The sequence below is a fragment of the Sphaeramia orbicularis genome, chromosome 24 (genome assembly GCF_902148855.1).
Source record: "Sphaeramia orbicularis chromosome 24, fSphaOr1.1, whole genome shotgun sequence".
Taxonomy (NCBI): Eukaryota; Metazoa; Chordata; class Actinopteri; order Kurtiformes; family Apogonidae; genus Sphaeramia; species Sphaeramia orbicularis.
Window position 1 is genome coordinate 10,887,440 of NC_043979.1, and position 19,410 is coordinate 10,906,849.

Below are 19,410 nucleotides of genomic sequence, written 5' to 3' on the forward strand. Positions count from 1 at the left end.
AACAACCCGCCTCTCTCCAAAGCCCCGCCCCCTTCCCTCTGCCTGAGCACTGAGGCTCCTCCTCCTCTCATTTGATGCACGATGGAAACGGAGGAGGAAGCAGAGGCGGAGGTCCGGTCTGTTTTGGCGTGTCCGCGGACCCCTCCCTCAGTAATCAGATGCATCATCCACCTGCCTCGGGCCCGCGGCTCCTGTTCCATCAGTAGACCTGGTCTGTGCAGTACTGGGTCAGTGTCTTCACTGCAGTGCCCAGGGGATGGGCGTGCGCACTGTGAACGCGCGGCCTCCGCGAATTTTCCGTGGTCATTTGAGGTTTCATAGTCCATACAATTATCATCCTACATCATCATACATTGTGTGACACCATGTAATTGCACCTGTAAGAGTCCCACCGTCATAAAAGCTGAGCTTTATGCAGACCTGTTTAGTCCAGTACAGCTGACTTCCGGACTTTTATCTCCATCCTTCATTCATCAGACTCCTGTTTGTTCCCCTTGGTTGTTGTTTCTGTTAATAAATCCGTTTATTCCCTTCCACATGTGCATGTCAGTTCTATCCAAACACATCTTAGACAGTAGACTGTGTCAGTGACATGAGATGCAGCGCAAGTGAAGCCTCAGATTCAGAGGTACACATATCGGATGTGAGACGGCGATAATGGATCGGATGCTGGATGGCCGTAATGGATGATTGACAGGAGGCTCAGTCAGGTTCGGCCAATTATTTTATTCGGACCGACTAAAATGATTGGTCAGACTTTTATCAGAAATATATGAGAATTAAACATTTTTGAGTTTCAATACCTGGCGGATTTCTTTTACATTTTAGTTTGACACACACTTATTAGGAGCATTTTAAGATGACAAAAGAAAAGTGTAAAAATGCCACATCATACGGTATAGCTTTAACCTCACATCAACCTCTTGATGTGCTTTTGTTTCAGCTTGTTGTTCAATGTAAATCTCATCGTGAACAGGCTGTGTCCTGTTACCTGGTAGGGGCAGGGGATGTGGTAGTCTCGACACTTCTCCTGGACCCAGGTGGTCTCCCAGATGGTTCTATAGCTGTTCTCATACAGGTAGCAGGCCAGAACAGTGAGCAAAGGGACCAGGTAGAGCACAGAGAAGACGCCAATACGGATCATGAATTTCACCAGTTTCTCCTGGTTCTCCTTCTCCAGTGGGATCTCCATGCGGACTCGGTTTAATGCTGCGATGCCCGCCAACAGCAGCGCCACACCCACCTAGGACAGCGGGACAGAAGGATGGAGTTTTATTATAGAGGAACCCTGTTTCTGCTGTAAAACAGAGGAAATATTTCTGAAACGTTCATTAGTTCTTGTTTTATTTCAGTTGAGTTATACTTTTGTATTTGTAGAATTAGTTTTTCAAGTATTTTTATGACTTAAACCATAATAAACTTGCTGTGAAAACAAATATTGTTACTGCTTTTCCTAAATAATGAGGAAAAACAGTATTTATCCTACAACCAATATTCAACCTTTAAACTCCAGGGTAGTTTCATTTGTTACACCCTGACCTAAATGTTGAAACTGATCTAAATGTTAGTTTGTGTCCCGAGTTGTTGTCTCACCACTACATCCAGTCCCAGTGGGGCCAACAGGAACCAGCGCAGTGCTGTCAGGTTGTACAGTCCTACGAAGCAAACGCCACTGACACTGTCCCCTTCGATCTTGTTCATAGCGAGTAGTGTGACAGTGAGGACCCCAGGGATCCCCCAGGCACAGGCGTGGAAGAGGAGGGCCTTCTTCTCAATTGCCTCGCTGCCCCACTTGGGAACAGCAGCCAGGAACCATGTAATGGTCAGAATGACCCACCACACACTACCAGCCATGGTGAAGAAATACAGCACCATGAAGAGAAGAGTGCAGGCCTGGGAAAGAGAAAGGAGGGTACGGCATCAATATTTATACATATGCAGGAGAAAAGCCTCAGGGAGTATCTGACAAGACTTTCTTACCTTATTATGGGAGCCTTGAGTGACAGTGGAGGCCCTAAACCGTCCTGGACTGGATGCATTACAAGAAACTCTGTCCTCCAGCAGGAAACCCAGGAAGAACACCAGTGACACCATCATGTAGCACACTGCGTAGAATATAATTGGGCGCTCTGGGTAGCGGAAACGTGACACGTCGATGAGGAAAGTTAGGAATGTGAAAAGAGTAGCAGACAAGCAGACAATGGACACCACCCCGATGAAGTAGCGGGCGAACGTCAGCTCCTCCCGTGTGAAGTACATGTTGGGACAGGGTGGTGAGCAGTCCCGTACTCCCATGAAGGAGTAGCCCAGCTCTGGGTCGATTTTGAGTTCTCGTGGACACCAGAAGCCGTAGTCTCGCTGGACAGAGATGGGGGACTCTGTTGTATCTGAGCTGGACAGGAGGTCTACGGGACGGGGGTAGGACTCATCACAGTCAGGGAACCTGTGGGCAGATGGAGAGATTATGACCTCAGGATTCATATTCACAAGACTCTGTATAGTTCTGACATTTTTGTTACTTTTTGAGTTCAAAAACTATAACCAACAAGGTCAGCAGCTTCACTGGAACCAGGCTGTTGTGGTTACATAGTCAGCATCTTCTCCAAGGCATCAACCCCTGAACAAAAGAGCCCTAATAATAAGGTAATAATGAGCCCTGAATAAACCTGAGATGTTTCTAAACTCACACATTCTCCTTAAAATCATCCACTGAGTTTTGCTTTTGATTCACATGTTTAGACTGTGGTATAGTATTGACCTGGCCTGTCCCTTCTGTGGTTGTTGACGTTTCTAATAATGTTCTAATAATAATAATAATTGTGTCTTAATGGTGACACAACTACTTAGAGGTCTGCAAAACTAATTTGCCTTAAAATAAATTCAACGGTTAAGTAGCCACTAGTTAAGCAGTCTTGTGGTTTTATAGCACTAAATACAGCCCATATAAAGATTAAAGCCTTCACACCAACTCCAAACCATAAAGAAATGTTAATGGTGACAAAAAAAGCACCACAAAATACAGCTCGTATTTAAAACATTCAGACCTTTTCTTAAACACTGGTGCATCTTCTCCTCTGCTCCACTAGTTAAACAAATGTTTATTGTTCGTAAACATCCCATGAACAGGAGACAAACACTGGTAAAACCTGAGATTTCTCAATACAGTTTGTGCACAGTGTGATTTTCCACAAGTGCACTGTGCTGTATACACCCACCAGATAACAAAAAAAAAAAAAAAACGATGAAATTGAGAGGCATGATATCTTGCTCAACCAGACATGTGATCTATCTCATCAAATGCCTATGTGGTCGAGAATATATAGGAAACACACAAAGAGCAGCAGAATAGAGCAGATGAGCTGCATCTGGAACCAGAACCAGCAGAACCCTGTGTATTTCAGAGCCACATCACAGTCTCAAATACATAGTAACTGAGCATATTAAAACACAGGGAGAGGAGGAGATGTAAATATACTCAGACTCTGAAGAGGAAGCCCTATTCAACAGTATTAGATTGAACATTTTTTCTAAACTGCAAAATGTATGTCTATGTACTTTACTGATGGGCCAATTAGTCCTGAAGAGAGATCATCCTGGGCAATGGTGTTCAATAAATACACCTGCCACCCTACAGCGTCTCAGCCTATTAATGATTAAACTTCATATGGGTCCGTTTTCACCACATTCTGACCTGATCAATAAACAAGTTGGATAAAAATATTGTCACTGTTCCCAAATGTTTGTGACTTGGAATCAATCACTTAATCAAATTTTTTTTATATAGCGCCACATCACCACACAGACATGTAACAGAATCTTCCAGGAGCAAACACTTGGTGACCGTGGCGATGAAAAACTTTCTTTTAACAAGCAGAAACCTGGAGCAAACCCTGGCTTTGGAGGATGGTCGTGTGCCTTGACCAGTTGGGGTTAAACAGAGAGAGAGTGAAAGTGTGAGAGAGAGAAACTGGGGGAGGGGTGGTGAGAGGAAATAGGGGAAGACATATGGATGCACAGCAAACTGAACTGTAACTATTAAAAACTAGGAATGAGTTTAACTTATTCCTAGATGCTGTTTTTGAGAACTTTGCACCAATGTGATATCCATGTATTTCCTCTTTTTTAATACACAAAACACAACACATTTTTCAGCTGACTTAAACCATCAACTATCAGTAAAATGCTTTTTAAGCTTGTTCTCTTTTGTGCTTTTTCAAAACTACTTGGTGTAAATCACTGATGCTGTTTGGCTATTACCACTAACATAAATCAAAGGGAATAAAGAGCTAATGCTCTAGTACCAACCTGCTGCAGTCCATCTCCTCAGGCCAGCTGACACCAAACATGTCCATTAGTTTGTAACAGTCGCTCTTGGCCTGCAGACAGAGTCGTCGGCAGGGCAGAGTCATGCGTCCATACTCTGTACACACTGGGGCGTAGAGCGCACACAGAAACATTCGGAGATCTGGAGAGCACTGCAGGTTCACCATGGGATGGAAAGGCTGCACATAGACAAAGGAAACAAGACAATTAGATGGGATATTAAGTTCAGATCAATAAGATGCTCTACTGGAAGTAATCCTTGATCACATATTGATCTGGCATCAAAAAATCCATGGGCTGATTCTATTATTTCATGTGAATTGAATTAAAAATATGTGGGGTTGTAGCCAGCTATTATTTTCAGTGTCACTTAATCTGATGATTATATTTCAGATTTATTGAGTGAGTTTCTTAAAGATAAACATGGCGTCCTCAAACATTTTGTCTGATCAGAATCCAAAGATATTCAGTTTAATGTCACAGATGATGAAAAAGGAATGAAATCAGGAAAATATTCTTAGTGAAGAAGATAGAATCTCAGAATATTTGTTTTTTCTTACAAAATTCATCCAAATGATTGATGAGTAATTATCAAAAAACTTGGTGATTAATTTAGCAAGTTACCAATTAATGAATTAATCATTGCGGTTCTACAAACAGTAAAATACAACTTTAAGCCCATAACCAGAATGTTTTAGCAACAGAACACTTCTTTACTTTCCAGATATTGTCACAAAAAACAGAAAGGCAACTTGTAATTTCCTGATTCAAATATGCATGAACATGTAAGTGAACATCATAATGTTCGATTTGCAATCCTGACACTAGTATTACATTACATTCTAAACATATTTTCTAAATAATTACCTGATGGCTTATATAAATTGATTAAAAAGTGGTTATGTGCAGTAGTAATATAAAAAAAATATGGCCAACCCCTGGCAACAGATTCATGATAAACTTCCAGCAGACAACATTAAAGCCAAAGGGTTTACACAAAAGTAGCATATTTGCATCATTTGGTATCAGCAGAAATTTAAACTCAGGTTTCAGATAAGGACTGAACAAAGTGACTGAACACGTCTAGTTTATTGGAAACAATACATGCTCTTCAGAGCTACAGCGGCTTCAAAGTGTGTCAGATCCTGAGCCAAAGAGAGGCACAAAGAGAGCAGTGGAGCATGTCGTGTGACAGTTTCTGGTGATGAGTCCAGAAAAACAACTCTGGCCCCTTTCCTAATAATCCCCTCCACCCCAATCATTTCAGCTCCCCCTGACCCCATCTTCTCTCTCCCTTCCCTCCGACCTCCAGATTGGAGGAGCACAAACAAACCCCCACAACATTCACGGGGGCTGCAACTGACAGGGCCTTTGTGTTACAGGGAGGATCACACTGTGACTGACTGACACAGTGTGGCAATGTGCAGACACTTGTGCGAAAGTACTGACGGAAGTATATTATTTACATGCTAACACACCCACACAGCAGCACAATAATGCCCTCACACATAAACTGAGCCAAGAGGCGTCTGCAAGCGCTGGGAGCATCTGTGGGCCACGTTCTTAATATGCAAATACCCAAGGAGACAGTAGTGGGAGAGAAACATACAGTACATACGAATGTTTACATGTGTTTGTATGTGCTAATTTGCATATTTGTCTATGTGTACGTTTTGAGTTACAACCACACCCAAGACAAGCACACACACAGCACATGCCCTCCCCCAAAATTTAAAGACAGAGGTCTGTGTGACAGACAGGCACATGGAGGGGGAGGGGTGGAGAGAGGACAGGCGGGGGGCAATTTGTCAGTCTATTTGAGGGGGTGGGTATTAAGGAGGACATGTCGCTGTGGTTTAAACCAGTTGAACAGTTAGATCTGCTTGTTTATTGTAGATCAAATGGGGGGAAAAAACTCACGCTGTCTATTAAAGGATGATTACTGCAGAAACTATGGTTATTATCTGAAGTCTAAACACAACATTTAGTTCTGTTTATGACACTTCAAGAATAAACGAACAGGGCCAATGTGCAACACAGGGGTCTTTCAGAAGCTGCCGCTCTGACAGATACAAAGGAGCAGCAGCACAGTTCACACAAAAATATGTAATTCTCAGCTTACACAGAATTTACATTCTCTGACCCAGATATGAGCATGAAATAAAACAGACTCTAGTGCCATGCCAAAACATTCTAATACGAAATACAAAAAACCCTGAAAGGCGCTCTTATATAACTGATAATTTAGACTGATCCTCAGATATTTGGATAAAAACAGATGTAACACAGTTCAGTCCTCTTAATCCAAAATGTAATACATCAAAAATGAAAAAAAAAAAAAAAATCTGCAGCTTAAAGGAGTTCTAGAAACATACACTCATTTTCAAGAACTGCTGATGCAGGATTCTTGACATGTGTTCGCTGCCACCCGCATGTCATTTCCTTTATGTAAAAAGGATTATAATGGCTGTTAGCCTTGGCCCTCAAAACACAAAGCATCCACATAGCTTTTGTTATTGCTTCTTCATTTGACTTTTCTGGGGGAAAAATAAGGACATTCTGCCATTGAGACAGAAACTGAGATCGTCAGGTGGGAAAATAAATACACCAACAAGTCACTTTCAATGAGCAGTATCACAGAGGGAAGGATAATAGCAAAGATGCATGTTGGCATGTAGAATATAGAGAAATCATATGCTGTCTGAGATACAGAGGATCATTTAGATAACTTACACGCCTGTCATAACTGAGATCAATCAACCAGTGGATCGTGTAATTTCAGCACAAATGGGCTCCTCACGTTTCATTGGGCACAACTGTATGAGGATATAACAATCCAGGCATTGAGTATTAAGAGCCACAATTATCCATGAAGCATAAACACAACTGCTATGACAGTGAGTTGTCTTTAAATGGACCCATAACTGCAGAATATCATCAATCACAGTGTAGGCCAGGTTTGGCCATACACAGAATGCATAGTAATATAGTTAAACATGAAACCCTACAATCAGATCTAACCACATCTTGCATATTCCATGTTTCAAGGTGTCCATCTAGAGTTAGATAATACAGCATTTAAGCTGAAGAGAGAAAACTTGTGCTGAAATTCTTGTATCACAATGTAGAAAAGAATAGATAGGTCATCTCAAAATTTTATCACCACCATCAGCAGGTTTCTTTGGTGTGGCCTGCTTGCCGAATAACATGCCATGTCAGGCCAGTCAATCTAGATTCTTACTTGCTTAGTTGTCTTTTGGTCGTTTTGCTTCCTTCTCACCTCAGTCAAGAAAATGGCAGCTGGTAAAGATGCTTCTAAGCGAAACTTACAGCTTGCACAGTTTGCTTCAAGTTTGAGAGCAAGGCAGATACAAATGGGTTGTTTTTCAAAGCCAAAGAATTTCTGAAAAAACCTACCATACCACAGTACCATAATAAATAAAACAATTTGTGTAGGTACTTGTAAAAACTGAGATTTTTGACCCAGCTGCTCATCCAGGCCCAACCAATCAATTAATGCTGAACACTGTTTGTAAGTTTTTCCTCCTAAATTATTTTAATCCAATCAAATTTCCCTTAAATCCACGTCCACCCTAGGCCCCTACCTTAGAAGAGGTGACTTTACAGACACCACCAACATTAGTGACTCCTTATAAAATGAAATACTTTTGTAACAGTACACCACACAATCGACCTGGAACAACGAGGTGAAAGAAGCACATAGAAAGGAAACTAGAATGTGACAGTCTCTTGAGAGAAAGCACTGGCAGTAAATCAGGAAATCCTGAATTTTACCAGGTGTGACTGTCCTTACTCTCTCCCTGTGACTACCTATGAGTTTGCCATCTATGACTTCATCAGTGCTTCTCTTTCAGTGGATCTAAACCACTCAAACATGATCTAATTCAGTTAAAGTGAGTCTGCGTCTTTGCTGTACCGCCGTGTTTTGATTCCCGCAGGCTACCGATATGCTCCATAGAACACAAATACTATACTGTGGTGTACTACAAACGGAAACGCCATGGGAAACGGTTGAATAAATATATAGGCTACAAGGAGTGATGATCTACTTGGTTGTCTCTCTATTCAGCTCTCTTCCTATTCATCATTTTTCTATTTTTATACCTCTCCATCATCTACGCCTCACTCTCCCACCCCTCCTCCTCACCTCTCCTCCTCTTCACTATTTCCATTCAGCCATTTTACTGTGGTGACCCATCATGTGAGTCTGTAAACAGGCTGAAGTGCTGGTGGATAGCACATATGGCAGCTCAGAGCTTTACCAACGCAGCCTAAACAACTCCAAACACCAGCATGTTGAGGCCCAGCAGAGCCTTCTCCCTCCCCATGGGGAGTCAGTGTTAATGGGCACACTGGAAACAGCTGGTGAACCACTGGTCCCATCAATGACCAGGGGTTTGTCATGGTGCTTTCTGCCTCGGAGCCGGCCATGTAAGGAGAATCAAGCGTGTAATACACAACTCTGTCAAACGCTGTGGGCCTGGGGGGGCGGTATGCTAATGTAATTTCAGCTTCAGTCCCACTGCTGCCATCATTACGTATTCATGGGAGTTTGTTAGAGGATTTTTGATCTTTAAAAATGTGGAATAATGTGCCACTGTGGAAATAGTGGGATCACACACAGTCAGACACATCGGTAAGAGAAGCAGCACATTTTGGGATTCGAAAGACAGTTGGCAAACCATCCACATTGGGGTAAATTATGAGATGTCTACAATTTCTATTAGTATCCACAATGTAGGATTTTACTAACAGTAAAAGTCTACAGTACTATTAAAATGTTAAAAATCTAATAAGTACATAAAACGTAAGAAAATGATGTTACAAAATTGTATCTTAAATAAGATGGGACAATTTAGTGGAAAAGGTTTGTAAAGTTTCCATAAAATGCCAAAGTGAAATTGAGGACGTCTTCTCAATTTTTGCTGTTCTCATAAGCATTTAATGCAAACCTTCAAAATGGGCTCTTTAAAAGACATTCACCTGGCATTATAAAGAAAAAAAAAACAGAAACAGTAAATATTGAATCCTTCTATAAACTCAAATAATAACCAAACAAGAGAACATACTGAATTTTAAGGCTAGGCAATATAAATTTTTGCAATTAGTTGCAGTTTGTTCTTCAATGATGTGACAAATTTTGGGATGAATTCTCCTGGAGACCTCACTAAACTTTGAAATCTGCTGTCTATTTATTTGTATTTTTAATAGTGATACTGGATTTTGAAGTTGGAAAAAAACTTGGAAACTGGAACAATCCTGCTCATAAAACCATGTTACCCTGCCTTACTGTGAATAAAAAGGGGGTATCTTCTTTTACTACATAGTTCAACTTGATGATTGCACACTTGTTTACTTCACATGTAGTTTTGCATATTTTTGTATACTACTGTTGCGTTAAAAAAGAAAGAGCCAAATCCTTTGAAAAACTGAGAACAACAGCCCTGACCGAGGTCTGACCTCTGTTTGGAGATTATCCCACATCATTTGAACACAAGTAAGATTATTCTGATATTATTTATTAATAATGTAGAGTCCAGTCAAGCCCATCCTACTGAGGCTGTAACTACCCTCCTAATGCTAAAGTAATTAGTGTTTAATGAAGGCTCTGGGTCAGCTGCTAAGATGCTGTGACTGATGAGTTAGTGACAAAGAAGCCCACCGTGGCCAACTGGTCTGTGTTGACTTGCCCTTTTAGAAACACCTCTCTTCCCATCATCCCCCACCCTCCCTCACCTCTTACATTTTCTCTCCCCCCTTTCTCCTCTGCTGCCATTCCAATTCTCTAAATTTCCAAGCTCAGCACCATGGCGACGAGTGATGCATCACCAGAGGAGGAGGAAGAGGGAGGAGAACCGGGTTCGAGAAGGTCAGGGTGCGGGGCGGAGGGGACCACCTCCCGGGAGGCAAGAAAAGCCTCTGCTCCCTTTGTTAACAGCACAATTGGGACCGTTTCCAGGGCAACGGGTGAGTCCTGCGTAGGGGGAGGGGGAGGACAAAAGAGATGGATGGGTGGGGAAAAGGGGGGAGAGTTGAGAGACTGGAAGAGAGAGAGGGCGACAGAGAGGAGGGATGGGTCGACCGAGTCAGCCGTGTCATTCACCGCTAAGAAAAGTCTGAAAACCTTGGACAGTGTAATGTCTCACACACACACACACTCACAGAGACAGGCTGTTGAAGACCAGCGACTTGCTCTGTGGATGTGCTTCTCATTCAGTCTGCGGCCAATAAACACGGTGTTGGACATTAAATAAAACAAGAGGCTCTTTTATAGCCCAGGTCACGCTGGGTAGGATTTATCAGACCATGTTGTGTGTCTATACATGTGGGTGTGTATTTGCCAGGATACATCTTCACTAGCAAACACAAAAAGCATGTTAAACGGTTTACTTTTTTAGCTTCTTGCAGCACATTTTTACAGACTCTCAGCCATCAGAGGACTTTATCAGCATCTTACAGAAACTCACACCTCGCCTCGTCTTTACAAATCCTTTCACACGCTGAGGGTGGGGTATCTAGGTTATTCTGTATAGCAGCTGTAACATGACACAGTTTATCTGGACGTGTTGTAAACCTGAGACAAGTGGCTGATTTAACGACTAGCGAAAAGGAGGAAATGGGTGTATGTGGGACTGACCCGATTAAAAAAAACAAAAAGACCACTGATGAAGTTTGTCACTGCTCAACCTTCATCTGAGACAACACACTAGCTATATTTCATAATGCTACAACTAGAACTGGAGGGTTATTTGAAATAACATTGTGACCAAGAGCAATATCTAATTTTTGTGGAGCTAAAATGTATCACATCATGAAGCACTGAACAGTTACAAAGGTCCTTCTGCCTAGGAAACACTTTCTCTATGGGAGTTGTCTTGTTTGGTACAGACCTCTTGTTTTTGTGATTTTCTTCCCTGTGAAAATGAAAAAAAAAATTCTTTGCTATCTGAATAAAACTGCAGTATCTATCAAAATAATTCATTATGATTTGCTTGCACAAAATTTTCAGCAATATAGCTTGTTGTAACGGTAGCCACACAGATAAACATAGCCCTATTACAGCCGTAGACACAGACTGTCTAAGCATCTTCACAAATGTCTGTGAATTCCCCCTAAAACAACATTCATATGACTCCTGTTGTTGTCTTGATGTGGTTAAAATTATTTCTTGGCTTTGCCTGCATCTAAACGCCTTATCAAATAATGTAATTAAGATCTACAGCAAACCCTGCGCATGTTCAGTCTGGCTTTGAAACAACTTGCTTCACTGCATAAACCTTTCTGAAAAACAAGCTCCAGTCCCTCCTGCTTCTTACGCCACCATTTATTTGCTTTGGTAAACAGCTAAAACAAGACTGCAGAAATGTGAGAAAACTGCTCCTATCCTTGTCAAAACATAACTTTTTTCTGACTACATTTCCTTTCATTACAGTATTCCCTGGTTTCACATTCACGAAATGTTCTGCTCTTGGTCGATGTGTTCTGCTAGCTGTCGGAAACAAAGAAGATTCTCTACTCGGCAAGAAAAAAATCTATAGTTTTCTTCCAGAGGGTTCATTCGAAGGACACAGTTATCTTGAGGAAAGAAGAGCAGTCCAAATATCAGAATATATATCATGACTGAGTGGGGATCTTGGTGCCATCTGCTTTGGATACCAAGGACAAATCTTCCCAGCTTAATTGATTTACGGTGATGAGCCTGTGCTGCTTTACATTCACCCTGTAGCTACAGTGTACGTCGATGTCTTAAAGGGGATTTTAGCCCGTTTTTTTTTCCCTTTTTTTGTAACGCCAGTCAAATCCGCCACGCTACCACTTATGAGAATGTGGCACAGTATCATTGTGGCACAGAAATAGCCGATTCCCATCCCCGAGGCCGCTGGCCCACTTTAGTTGCGAGGTCATTCGGCGGTCAGTGATGACTGACTGAGTGAGGATGAGCAGCATAACAGAAAATCCTGTTTTTAGGAATAATTGCCTTGATTGTTTTCATTTCTGACCAGCCAACCATGACAAAAAACGGCGGAGAGACTGAAGGGGGGAAAGTTTTTTACTGAAAGTAAAAAAAAAAACATTTGTTAGGTTTCGATTTAGTCAAATACACCAAGTGTAACCTGTCCTGCACCAATACTTGATGAAAAATGGTCATGAGCACGTCACTAGACAATGATTAAAAAAGAAAAGTCTTACCAAGACAAAGCAGTAAAGTTTTTTTAATGATATCAAGACAAATTGCTCCTACTTTCCCAAAAACCTTGAGAGTACCATGAAAGCTACACATGAAAGAAGAAACTCAAAGAGACACCACTTTAGGGGGTTTAGACAAAACGGCAAGAACGGCAGGCGTTGGTTCTCGTCCAACTCCCCGTTTCTCCACGGTGCAAGGCATTCATCATCATTATCATGGCTATTCACTGGACCTAATTCCTTTTCAAATCAACTGTCAATTCTCATTTGGCTGCCCTCGACATCTTCTAAGCTTTGAATTCTCCCATGAACTGGATCTGGAAAACAAGAGCCGAACAGAGGCGTAGTCTCTGTCATTTAAACTTACTGAGTTTCCATGTGTTTTCCAAAAACCAAAACGAGCATTTCTACACACTAAAAGAGACTTAATTGTGGATCCATGACCAATTGAAGTGAACACCGTCAAAACCAGAAGCGCCTCTCTCTGTGCGACTGGAACCCACACACTTTGATTAAGCGTATAAAGCTAACCTGGCCTCGATATAACACAGGACTGGGTGAGCTACAGCTCATATGTCTGTGGTTTTGGGTTGAACTTTTTGCTTGCACTTAAATCCTACAAGCCTTTACACTAATTGTGAAATGTGCTTTTTAATTTGACAATAGTTATGAATGCAGTTAATGTGTCTCAAGAGACTCAAAACTGACACTAATGAGAGGGTCAAATGAGTGCAAATATCTCGGTTATCTGAAAGAGAAAAAATACCAAGTTTATATGTCACTTTAACACTTATGAGCAAGCCACATCAACACCTTGGGTATTACCAAACAAGACTAAATAGGGGAAACCTGTCGTGAGCCTTGGTGCTGCAAATACTTCAGATATTTTACATAATACATTAATTTAAAACAATGGCTACACACGATGCCACTCATGATTGTTTTGTGTATTTATTGTGTTTCGAGTGTATTCTTCACTATAAGGTAGGATATTATCCAATTGTATCAACAATATTTGGCTATAATAGAGGGTGATGTTTAATGTTGCACTTGTTAACTGGAATTGAGAGGGAAAATAACTCTTAATAGCAATTTAGTTCCAGATTTACTGATTCATGTCTTTTTGGGGAGTTTGGGGTTCAGTAGTCCAGATTCATTCATGTGTCTTAACTATGTTATAGATGTTCACTCTAACAACTTCTAATAAAATCAAAGACTGTTTTCAGGGGTTGATAAGGACAAATTAATCAGCTCAACAGTTTCATTATCACCCATTAGATATCAAATGACCTCTTCTTCACCTCACTGAAAATGACTTCTACGACTCTTGACTGAATAAATGACCATTAAATACCAAATTACATTTCAAAAATGTCTTTCAAAAAAAATCACCCACTGAACATCTTGGAAAACAACATAGTAGCGTGACTAAAGGCAGAGGATGACAATGAATATTTCAGCAATGTCAAGGAAGGGCACAGAATATGAGCGGGCAGTCGAGGCAGGAGGGGAGGGAGTGTATGCATCTTTTCCAAATGTCCAAATACAAGTACAGCTGTGATGTGGTGTGTGATGCTGTGAGCTCCCAGAGCTGGGCAGGGCATGTTCAGAGGTTACATAATCCTAGATTTTCGTGGCACACAACTCACTCACTCCTGCCCTTGCATCTCACTCGATATGTGAAGCACAGTGAAGTGGAGCAGGCACAGATGGCTAGCAGGGCCCTGAGCTGCAACATCACCGCTGTGCCATGCAGGGTGGGGCAGGGTCGAAGGGGAGAAGTGACGGAGGGAATAAGAGCCAGCAGAAACATGATACCGAGAAAGGATAAACTGATAAAAAATACAGATGTACGAGCCACTGCACACAAATTGACATTTCCACCAACAGAGCAACCAATCTAATGTTTTGTTGGTCTGTAATTGCTCGATAGATTGATCTTGGAGAGGGATCAGGCTATATAAAGGATGGGATTAAGTTAACGAGGTGATGCATCTGCTCTCTGATTGTGTTTAAATGCCCAACTCAACATTTCAAAGAGGATAACGCAGCCACAACACTCAGATGCGTTGGCGGGTAAATCTATAGATAATCTAAGAACAATAAAACATGGACCAAACACAAGACTTTGGATTTTAATCCACTGGCTGAACCAAACTCCAACTGTTTAGTTCAACATGAGTTGCTCAAAAGCCTGTTATATAAAATGTCTTTGGTACAAAACAAATGATGGGAGGACTCCCTGCATGTTGTGGTAAATTGCTCAGCCCGTCAAAGCACCACATCTGTGGCCAGAAAAGCATTTTAGGACAACACCCCCTGTTAAATCAGAGCAGTTTAATAATGCACTGTTCTCCAGGCCCCCAGGGACAGGGGATATTAAAACTTAATTTTCTGCTTAATGTTTTGGTAATATACCCCCACTCCCTGAAGCCAGAGACACAAAATTAAAGTAGGCTAGCACTTTGATATTACCAACTCTCAGCATATACAGTTAGCTGTGGTGGGAGCGATGTAGGCTACTAATGTCCTAGAGTGGTTCAGTGTATCTGCAGAGCAGCAGGACCACTGAACCACTTTGATACCGTGTGGGAGCCTAATTATTCCAGAAACCCCTGTCCCAAATATGCTAAATGGCTGCAGAGTAGGATATACAGTCTTTTTGTCAGGATGCAATGTACTGAAGTTGTCAATTTATCACCTGGAACAACACGAATCAAATGATTTCATATTTATTAAACTACAATGTTTGTTTTTAGGATGTTTTAATTTTAATTAGATTAATTTAGATCAATTAATTTTTGGGTTCAGCTTCTCCAATGTTGAATTTGAAAGTTTTTACAACAGTACGATTGTAAGTCGTTTGGTTAATTGTTCTGTCTGCCAGCCTAAATTATGTTTATGTTAAGTTTTATCCGCTATTTTGAGGCAGACCAATGAGAAATTTGGTAAGTAAATAGTATGAGCTAATGTGGGTCACAAGAGAAGCCCACGTATAAATTTAGGAATGTAGGTACAGTAGAAAATATAAGCCATGGAGAAAATCTAGGTAAAGAAGGTAATGTATTGTAAGCATTGGAATGAAGATGCTCGGCAGGTAACATCAAATGGAACATGCATGTACCACTCATGCTCTTGCTAGATGATAGTAAAGTATCTCTGTTAGTCTGACAAAATAAGACACTACTTTCCATTCTGTTTCTTTATGGGATGCTTTTTAAATGTAAGAATATATATGTTTGTTTTTTAAAACATACAGGGCATCTGCAGGTTTCACCAAATTAAACGCAAGAGCGTATTAGGTCTATTATTAATTCAGTTTATAATACATTTCACATTCTGTGACACCAGTCATACTTTCATGATGCACCCCATGTGAATACTGAACAACGCTTGATAATGCCGGGTGTTGCTAGGCATTTGTCAGTGGCTTTTTACACCGGCTTTGTGTTTTTCATCATCACATATCTGCTGTAATTCTAAAGCCTTTATATGTTATTCCTAACAAGTCTAATCAAGCCCTAAATCCAATCTGTGTTTCAGATCTGTCAAACATATTTAAAATCTTATATTGAGATAAAAAAGGAGTTTATTTTCAGTAGTCTTTGGATGAGGTACATAAAGACAAAAAAACAAGAAAACTCCAAAGCATTCTCCATTTAAATAATTAAAATGCCTTCAAGTTCATGGCACAGTCATGACCCCCAATGTGTTTCAATAAAAAGAGAAGTCACATTACTGGATTTCAAACATTTTAGCTACCTGGAGAAACCATGCTATATTCTGATCTTCATTGTTAATTCTAATTAACTGTGAATGTCCATGTTCATGTCTGAGGATGCAATCAATTTCACTCCTATACAACCAGAGGAAAATGCTAAAAAAAGGTCAGTGACAGGAAAATGGAAGAAAGAAAAAACCAAAAGAACAAAAGAGCCAGAAAAGGTCACATGGGAAAACATATTAAGACATGATATTCATGACTGGCTCAATTCCTAATCTGAATTTGAAAGGAAAAGGACGCTCTCTCCATATGACCTTTAAAATAAAAAACTTAAAATAAAAAAAAAACAAAAAAAAAAAAAAAACAAGAAGATACCTTTACCTTTCTAGTGACATATAGCTATCAGCACTGATTATCAGCAGCAGCAAATACTAGTTTGCAGTCTCATATTTCAGTGACACAAAAAAACAGGGCTTGGACTAAGCTTTTTACACAATTCACATGGTACTATACCTCCATAGCGAGCGCAGCAGTTTGTTGGTCATAATGGTTCAGTACGTTGGGCATGAAGGTGGAGTTGTAAGGCAGCCCCTGGCACATTCTCAAGGTGATAGGCTCACAGGTGAACAGACTGTGGCTCCCCGCTGCTGCGTCCATTGGGATGGCAACACAAGCCGTCAGCATGGAGACAGACAACACCCACAGGAGATCCATGACTGGTCCACACAAGAACACAAGAAGACGGAAGCCCCAGAGGACGGCGGGGTTAGGAAGACAGGTTAAGCCCTGCTAGCATCCGACTCATTTACCAGTGAGAGGAAATCACAAGGCTTAAGGCGCGTCTGGTAGTCTCTTCAGTTCACACAGAAGCAGTCTGGGTCGGGCGGCGTAATCGAAAACAGCCATGGTGGAGAACCGCTGCATCCATCACCATGGAGATTCTGATCAGAAAACCTCCATCACCTGAGAGATAGTGTGGTCCTTTAAGAAGTTGCACCCTGACTATCTCTCCTCCCTCCACGGTCACAATGGACGAGGCTTCAGAGAAATATCAGTGATGGAGATGATGTCAAACCTTTCTGTGGAAAAAAATTAAAATACATAATTAGTGAAATAAATCAACACAGATCAGATCACTCAGTATTTAGTCTAAGTGTAGTATTTTTTTTAATTACTGGCAACCCAGAAATGACCTTTGTAAAATGAAAACTACACTAATTATCTACCTCTAAAGGCCACACACAGGAAACACTGCCTGTAGGACTGGTAATTTTTTTTCAGGTCATTAATGTGTTGAGTGGGTGGAGTACACAGATAATACATTATTTTAATAGCACTATTCCACCAAATCACAGCCTTGGATCATTTTAAATACATTATAATAGATTTCAGCTTTTGGTGTGAATGTGTAGGACTTTATAATATATGGTGTCATCTGTGGCATTCGTATTATTTAGCTTAAACATGGCTCCAAAACAGTTTTAATACTGGTTTTAGCTTATTAACCTAACCTAGTTGAACTGCTACGTGTACAGTCAATAGTACACACCCTAGCGAGCTAAGAGCTTTCTATTCACAAACATACTGATAAATTATACTTTCTTTAACACCTGCATCTACTTTAAGACTAATGTCAAACAACCACAGCTGCATTTCAAAGGTTTTTACAGCGATATTGGTGCAGATGTTAGCATGTACCTGTGCGTCAATATTAACGGGCTCCTCCTATAGCTTCTAGCAGGGGATTCAGAAATTAATTGCTCCCTTTAAACGTGTATACGGCTATGTAACGTTACCGACACGGCTGTTAGTCCGTCACTGACCACTGTAAACAGACTACGAGTCAAACGTGACATAAATTTAATGGAAATATCAAGCAGCGCAGTAGAAACAAAAGATGACGGTTAGTTCATCCTAAGTCATAGTAACCGCGGAGCCTCGCGCTGCGCTGTACCGGCGCTGGGTGACAATGTACCGCACCGAGCCGGGCGGACACCGAGCCGGGCCGTTCAGTGGGAACAAAACCGCTGAACACGTAGCACAAAAGCGGTGAAATTCAAGTCAACTTTACCTGAACGTTGCGGAGAAAATTCACGTGTAGCAAGGAGGTCTCCGCCACTCCTCGAGTTGATAACAATGACTGAATGTCCCTCAAACACCCGCACCCTCCTCCGTTCATCCCCTCCCGGCCCCCTCCTCTTTCCCTGCTATCCGCTATGAGTTAAAGCGCCGACATTTTGAAATATAACTTCCGGTAAAGACTGTCAGAGTAAAAGCCCCCCGAAAAACCTGGAAAAAAAAACCCCGTGTGTTTCCGATATGGTTAAGCGCAAAAGAGTGTACCATAGACCAACATTTATCAAATAAATAATTAAATAAATAAAAAAAAAAAAAAAAAAAAATGCCCCAAATATTATACAAAAATCCATTTGTAGCATAATGTGCCGAGGACACTGTAGTAATGAAAAAACGAACCATTACAGAAATTTAAACTGGTTAAAAAAGTAAGTCATTTAAAGGTATTACATTAACCACATCCGGCTAAAAAATTAAATAAATAAATAGAAAGGGATCTTACCTGCTAATGACACCTTTGGTAAACGTGGCACATTTTTGACAAAAGAGGGATAACAAAATCTTTATTACTGCCACAAATTACATTTTTAACATCTTACTTTTTTGTATCTTAAACTTGTACCATGTTCTCAGCTCATGGTAAACAACTTCTGCAAGACCTATAAAACATTAAATGATAGGCTACCTCAACATATTCTTCAGTTTTGCCTTAATAGTGCAGCTCACAAAAGTTACTATTCTATAATTACCATTGTATAATTGCTGTTTACAGCTTGTTCAATCATCCCCCCTGCTTAGTATGTAGATAAATTTAAAAAATACTTTTATTTTATTTTATTTTATTTTATTTTGTCAGTCAAATCAGTTCTCAACACTTTCCCCGTACATTTTCCATTATTATTTTGCTGGTTGCCTATCCCTTCTTCCGCTGGTTCTGTGGGTTCTGTGTGCGGAACTTGACGCACATCTCCGTCTTCACAGCAGGTTTTCTGCCTGCGTTGCGCGCGACCGCTCATCCGAGGACGAGCAGTCTTTTTATGCTTTTCAATAAAAAAACTTGTGTGACTGGTGGGTGAGAG

At 40.8% G+C, this 19,410-nt stretch overlaps 1 protein-coding gene across 3 annotated transcripts in view; it reads right to left on the minus strand.

Annotated features, from left to right (window-relative positions):
• Nucleotides 1-18,423, minus strand: part of fzd3a (frizzled class receptor 3a) — a 32,960-nt gene extending 14,537 nt beyond the window's left edge. The window contains exons 1-7 of one of the 3 annotated variants that reach the window (XM_030129031.1): nt 18,327-18,423; nt 17,065-17,334; nt 16,769-16,971; nt 4,306-4,502; nt 1,981-2,443; nt 1,594-1,893; nt 992-1,243 (exon numbers count right to left, since the gene is read on the minus strand). In XM_030129031.1, coding sequence (XP_029984891.1) covers nt 992-1,243; nt 1,594-1,893; nt 1,981-2,443; nt 4,306-4,502; nt 16,769-16,969 — 1,413 coding nt within the window. In that variant the 5' untranslated portion in view covers nt 16,970-16,971; nt 17,065-17,334; nt 18,327-18,423. Of the gene's footprint in view, nt 1-991; nt 1,244-1,593; nt 1,894-1,980; nt 2,444-4,305; nt 4,503-16,768; nt 17,335-18,321 lie in introns of all 3 variants that reach the window. The other 2 variants (XM_030129032.1, XM_030129033.1) reach the window with 2 other exon arrangements.
• Between the last annotated feature and the right edge of the window lie 987 nt (nt 18,424-19,410).